The sequence below is a fragment of the Phaseolus vulgaris genome, chromosome 7, assembly GCF_051622355.1.
Source record: "Phaseolus vulgaris cultivar YP4 chromosome 7, ASM5162235v1, whole genome shotgun sequence".
Lineage (NCBI taxonomy): Eukaryota > Viridiplantae > Streptophyta > Magnoliopsida > Fabales > Fabaceae > Phaseolus > Phaseolus vulgaris.
In genome coordinates, this window is record NC_143504.1 from 48,650,858 (window position 1) to 48,657,477 (window position 6,620).

The window sequence follows — 6,620 nt, forward strand, 5'->3', positions numbered from 1 at the left end:
TAGTGATCAAATTTTAGTTAAGTATATACATAAAAAAAATTAATTTTATAATGGAAATAAAATATTAAACCAAGTATATTATAAATTTAGTTATTATAAATCAAATAATTAATTTATTTTAAAAATTTAGAGTGTTTACAAAAATCAACTTAATTAGTAGACTAGAGGCCTAATTGCAAATATTACAAAATTAGTTAGGAACTAATATGTGATTATTAAAAGCATTTGGGGACTAAGTTGTAAATTTTAAAAAATAATTAAGAACTAATTTATAATTAATGAAAAATATTTTGAAACTGAATTATAATTTAAAAAATTAAGAAGTTTATATGCAATTATAAGAAATAAGAGTTAATAGGAAACATTGAATTTCTTATACTATTAATTAGTTACTTTTTTTCACACTTCCAAAAAGTTAATATATTTTTTGTATTATTAGGTTAGTCACTAATTTAAATGATTATAACCCAAATATAAAGTTTCAAATTCAATTTAGAAAAGGATGAAAGAGAAAGTGAAAAGGAAAAAAAAAAGTGTAAAAAATGAGGTTGTTTAAATTGATAAAAATATGAGTAAAAAATAATATATTTTTTGAATTAAGTTTAATTGATGTAATAAAGTAAATTTAGTTGTATATAAATATATTGAAAATTAATTTATAAAATAAAATCATAAATTAATTTAGTGTAGAAATAAAATTTTGAAAATATGAATTAAAAGTTAAAATAAAATTATTATAAAAATTTAATAAGCAAAATTATATTTTAAAATAAATAATCAAAATTTAAATTAATTAATTTTATTTTATTTATTATATTATTAATTTATTTTTATAATATAAAATGTATACGAAGAAAATATTTATTTTATTTTACTAATTATTTTAATACTTATTTTTATTTTATTATAATATAAGAAAATATATTTTTAAATATTTAATTTATTATTTATGTTTACATAATCAATTATAAGTGAGTTATTATTTTTGCTAAACGATGATTATATTTTATAATTGTTCATAAATTTTAAAACAAGAACACCAGTGGGTAGTTTAAGACACCTTATTTTTTAAACTTAATATGTTTACAAAAAGTAATATATAATATTTTTTTTAGAAATTTGATTTTCTATAAAAATGAGAGAATAAATTTAATTATTTTCCTTTTTTTAATTTTAATTTGTGTTTTTGAAACTTATAATTTTTGATAGCATTGGGAAACGTAGGTGTTTGGCAATGTCATAACTTTCGGCGGGGCACAATAAAACATAAACTATACTTTTTTTTTCTGACACTGCTTTAGTTAATCACTTTATAATTCCTCTTGCCAAGTAAAGCATAGAAAAAACACCCAAACTGGCACGTGTAATGTCATACCCCATGACACGTACAGAGGTGGATCCAAACCTGCACCAGCAGGTTACCTCAACCTACTTAGGTACATTGAATGCATTTTTAATTGCTGTTGAAGGTTAGACACTTGACCTAATCCAGCTCAGCACTTGCATTATTTTTGTTGTAATTAGTTAATTTAGAAGAAAAGAAATAGAGATAGAAAATATGACTTAAAATGAGTGAGACAATAAAGAAAAAATGAAAACATAAGTAATATTGACCAGGGCAACCACTCCTATTATTACTTATATTATATTAATTAAATTAAATATGAACTAATACAGATATATATACTATTGCTGTATAGAGTGATGATGAGGTTCATCTAATTTTCAGATCCGCTGCTGGGGAGCTGTTTTTTTAGATTTTTTCATTCTCCAACCATGCAACTTTCAGTGCTTCCAAACTAAATCAAACAAACACATAGATCAATATTGTAAGTTAACCTACACCGTAAAACCAGTGTAGTTCTGAGGAAAAAGCAACAGTACTATCATACCCTTCTCGTGTTCTCCTTTTGAATTTTGTTTCCCTTCCACTGACTGGTAATTTTCGTGCTCCCTCTTTCTTGAGAAAATGTTGATTTTATGCCTAATAAAGTACAATTTTTTTTGTGGCAGTGCTTTAATATTTTTTTTTTGTATTCTTTGCTCTTTTTTTTTTCAGTGTCTGAGAAAGTTTCCGTGGTTGATTTGAACTGAGATTTTTACCTGGGTGTTGTAAGGTTTTCAGTTACATGTTCGGTTTGTTGGGGAGATTATCTAGGACGGCAAAGATTTTGGTTTTGAGCTTGTCTTTGATACCTTGTACTGAGTTGTAGTTCTTGGATCTAGTGGGTATAACCTGTAAATCGCTCGTTGACTCAGTTATTGTGGGTGTTATGGAGACCCTTTTTGTTGTTGAGCAGCATAAGAACCAATACTACAGCGGGTCCAAGTCGCAGGGTCATGCTCGATTCGGGGGTTCAACTTCCAGGGGCTTTAGGGATATCAGTTGCAGGACTTTTGAGTCTGGGAGGACAGGTGTATTGCCAACTCCTTTGAAATCACATGGTTCCCCTAAAACACCACCTAACTCTGACTATAAAACGCTTGGGAAAGTAAAAGTTACTCCAAAGAGCGCCCCAATTCCCATCAATGGTATAGCTTGTAGGAAAGAGAGCGAAGATGTCCCTGGTGGTGGTGATCTTTTGCTCTCTGAGTTATGGGCTGGTCCTACCTACTCAAATTCCCCACCTCCTAGTTCCTTACCAATTCCCAAGTTTTCTGTCAGACCAAAGAGGACCGTGTCTCTTAACCTTCCTGGCTCATCCCCTGAGATTGAAATGCGCCCGGTGGCTAAATCTGCACCCTCTTCCCCAGGCAGGGAGCATTTGGATTTGCCTTTTACTAGGGATCTCTTTGTTAATGCTGATTCTGCTACGAAGACCCTGTGTCGGATTCTTAATCTTAACATCAATGACTACTGAAATGCAAGGAGCAATAGGCTCCTGTAAGAAAGTCCTTTTAGTGAAAGTGGGTTATTGTTAGATATGTGTAGATACCAAATAAAGTTTGTAAGCTTGTAGTCTAAGTTGGTTTATGTAGCTTTCAGTTGGTGGTATCCTTGACAATCTTGGCTGTGATGGTGGGTCAACAATCTCCTGATTTTGGAATTGGATTGAGCTTAGCTGTGGAGAGGGTAACTGGGTGTATACTAGAGGAATCTATTGAAAACAGGCTTGCTATGGATCATGCAAGGAAGCTTCCATGAATATGGTTGGTATGTATGTAGAATGGTGGTAATGATGGGTAGAAGTGGCATGGAATGGACTTCAATGTATTGGACCTGAAGAAAGTTTCGTTCGAAGTTGAATCATCCTGAATATATGATTTATAGTTGTCAGCATCATCTCCTTACAGAATAGTTAACTTTCCCTTGTTCTCTCGTAGGAAGGTCTCTTGCTTTATAGATACTATGTATATTATTTAAAACTCTCACATCTCCCTCCGTGCCCCAATCTCTCTCTGTGTTTCTTCTTTCTAATGTCCTTAGTCATTCAATCTTCTATTCTAATTTGTTTTACTTTCCTTCTTTGCCTGACATGATTCTATTGTGCTCATCACTGTCATATCAGTCTTCTTCCACATGGTTATACACTTCGTTTGCTACTTACCTTCCTCACCTTCTTTCTTTTCCCCTAGTCATTTTGTTTCTCTTTGTTAATTTTGTATTACCAACCCTCACTGAGGGTATAGTTTACCCTTCACTATCTTTTCTGTTTATTTTTTCAAAGAAAAGTGAGAAGGGATTTGTATCAGTCTTTGTAGTATCCGCTTCAAATTTTAGGATTAATCCGTGTCATTCCACCCACTAGTAAAGCCCTCAAATGTTTCATTTCAAGTAATGGCTATTTCCTTAGTCCTAGTAGTTCTCTCCTGGCTTATCTTTCATCCTCATGGAGTGTTGACCATGCTATGCCAAATTTCAAGGTATGATCTTACTTGGTCATTATTCAAATACTTCTGCTATAATCTTTTCATGCCATTACACTGCAGTTGCTAAGAATTGTTCAATGTGTTAATCAGGGAGGCAACTTTTGAAGGCTGTTTCAGTTGTGAATCGTGAGATGGGGTCAGTTGTGTTTCAGTTTGTCTCCGTAGTGTCCCTTGTCTGTGTTTCTTTCTTTCTGCTTCTGTAACTTGTGGAATTTGTTTGGTCTGCTTAAATATAATGTTGGTGACTATTATCTGTACTGCATTTTGTATCTTAATTAAATACTTATTCTCCTTATTATAGCAGTTCGTCCAAGGCTATGGCCTATGGCATGATTCTGTGCAGTTTTATGAACTTCTGTATCTTCTGTCGTTATTTGATCTTTAAATACATTGAATTCCTAATACCGATGGAACTTGGATTACTAAATATTCAGCAGTGATTTGGTATCTTGTTTAAATAATTACAATTCAGAATGGTATATGGTCTATTGTCCTGCTATGGCAACTGTATGTTTGGCTCCATTGTATAAACCAATTGACTCGAGGGGGGAACGTGCAGGGGTAAGTTGTGGGGTGATATATAACATTCCTAAAAATTAAAACACTTTCAGTAGTTTTACCAGGATACTTCACTTTGTTCAGTTCAGTCCATATGATCACAACAGTTTCTCTTTTCAATTTTCTTAGCAGTAGTTGATGTTTGTGTAGCTGACCTTAATTCTAAACCTATGAATTCTAACTCATTTTGTCTGTTCCTTCAATTCTTTCAGTTCTAGGTTAGATATGGATGAAACTTATTAGTTACATTTTCAACAAGTGTTTATTGCAAATTGCATCGAATTCACACTTTCCTTGTCTACCGTTACTTTTTTTTTTATATATCTATTGAGGTTATTTTTCAAGAATTTAGAAATATAATGAATTTTCTTGATTTTAAAAAATAGTTATAAAGTTTTTCTAATATTTTAATTTCTCTCTCCATCTAATATAATAAATATATATTTAAATTATTTAAAAGTTATTGTCGAGATTGAGGGTAGAACAGAAAAATAATAATAATTATGTTCTTAAAATACATAAAAAAGAAATGTTTTCTAAAATTGAGACATGAAAAGGAACCACAGTTGAGACATAAAATGGAACAGCAGGAGATGAAAATGCATGTAATACTATGTTTGGAAATTGGAAATTTTCAAACATCCACTATTACGCTTCATGATTCCATTTTTTTTCCTTCTTTTTGACTGATTAAACAGATTCATACTATGTGCAAGACTTTCATACTGTGTTTATTCATAAATTAAATAGTTGATGTAGCAAACTCATGATAGGTGTTTGAAGAGTGGACAATAAGATAAGAACAGTTTGAAAAGTGCGTAATTTGAATGAAAAATCTTATCTACAAAGATAATGGCACAGAACTATAAAGGGAAACATTAAAAGTATTTGGTGAAATACGAAAGATGTCTGAATGACATTAATTTCTCATCCGTAATAACTAATAATTCCAGCAAATGTCAAAGGAGTCGCCATCTTCTAGGTTACCTTTGTTTGTTCCTTGTCACAATGAATTGAGCATTATCAACATTTTAGCATGCTCACTTTACAGTACTCTGGGTCCCAATTTCAACGTGTTCTTGTTTTCACCATAGTGGTTGAAATGCACCTTACAGATTGTCAATTTCCTTAGTTAATGGTTCTCTGGGTACAAGACTAGTCAAGTTGTCTGCTGATTTTCATGCGCACTAGTAAATCCTGTTTCTCATATACTTTCATTTTCAACTTTGCCTTAGAGAATACATTAACATATTTCAGCTTAATGGATAGTTTTGAGCTTTGCGTCTAATTTACAGTTGAGTTAACAATGAATGTCATTGATTATTGTTCTTTTACACTAGTAAAAAGTTGTGGTTTGTGACACTATGTGGTTAATAAATAGGTTAAGAGTCTCTGAAAATCCCAATCCATAGCCAAAAAAAGTACTTGTGTTAGATGGAGAAGGAAACGAAAGTACCTCAGTTCCCCCTTTGTGAATAAAAATAACTATTTGATCTGTAGTGGGGATTTCTTATCTGATAGGGATGGTAGTGTTGAATCCTAATAATTTGGCTAAATTTGTGATGCTATTTACGGCATTTACCAGAGCGTGTTTGGAATTTTTATACATTGGGTTCGTAATGTTGCTTTAATGATGACCCCATTTATTTTAAACCTTTTTCGTGCCTATGCCTGATCTAGACACATAAATACTTGGGGCTGTTAAATGAACTGTGATTATGGTGTTGGGACATGGGACACCATTTTGTAATTTTAATATTTATTCCCCCCCTTTTATATTATTTAATTCTCAAATATGTGAAAACTAATTCTAAAAGTAACATCTTTTGAGATAAGTTAAACTGCATAAAATCATTTTTATCCGGAAGTTTAATACATTGAGATTCCGCAAGTATATATATATATATATATATATATATATATATATATATATATTAAGGGAAGCTTAATATTCAATTATTTGGTTAATGATAATAGGTACGGAAAATGACTATTTGCAAATGTACATTTCTCTGTCAATGTCATTTTTCTAAAAACTATTTAATGGTTGCGAGTTTTGTCAATCCAATGGCGTGAACATAACAAATAATAATAAAATTTCTTTTAAGAGGGGAATCTTCTCGAGAAAAATAATGAATTGGTCCCATTTACAATAATATGCATCATCATCTACTCAGATAAGAAGAAAAAAA

The 6,620-nt window shown here is 31.2% G+C and overlaps 1 protein-coding gene across 1 annotated transcript; it reads left to right on the forward strand.

Moving 5' to 3' along the window:
• The first annotated feature begins 1,594 nt into the window (after nt 1-1,594).
• Nucleotides 1,595-4,212, forward strand: LOC137829729 (flocculation FLO11-like protein). The gene is made up of 3 exons (XM_068636616.2): nt 1,595-1,938; nt 2,060-3,864; nt 3,961-4,212. Exon 2 carries the CDS (start codon nt 2,274-2,276, stop codon nt 2,859-2,861), a length of 588 nt encoding a protein of 195 aa, XP_068492717.1. The 5' UTR covers nt 1,595-1,938; nt 2,060-2,273; the 3' UTR covers nt 2,862-3,864; nt 3,961-4,212.
• Nucleotides 4,213-6,620: the final 2,408 nt, after the last annotated feature.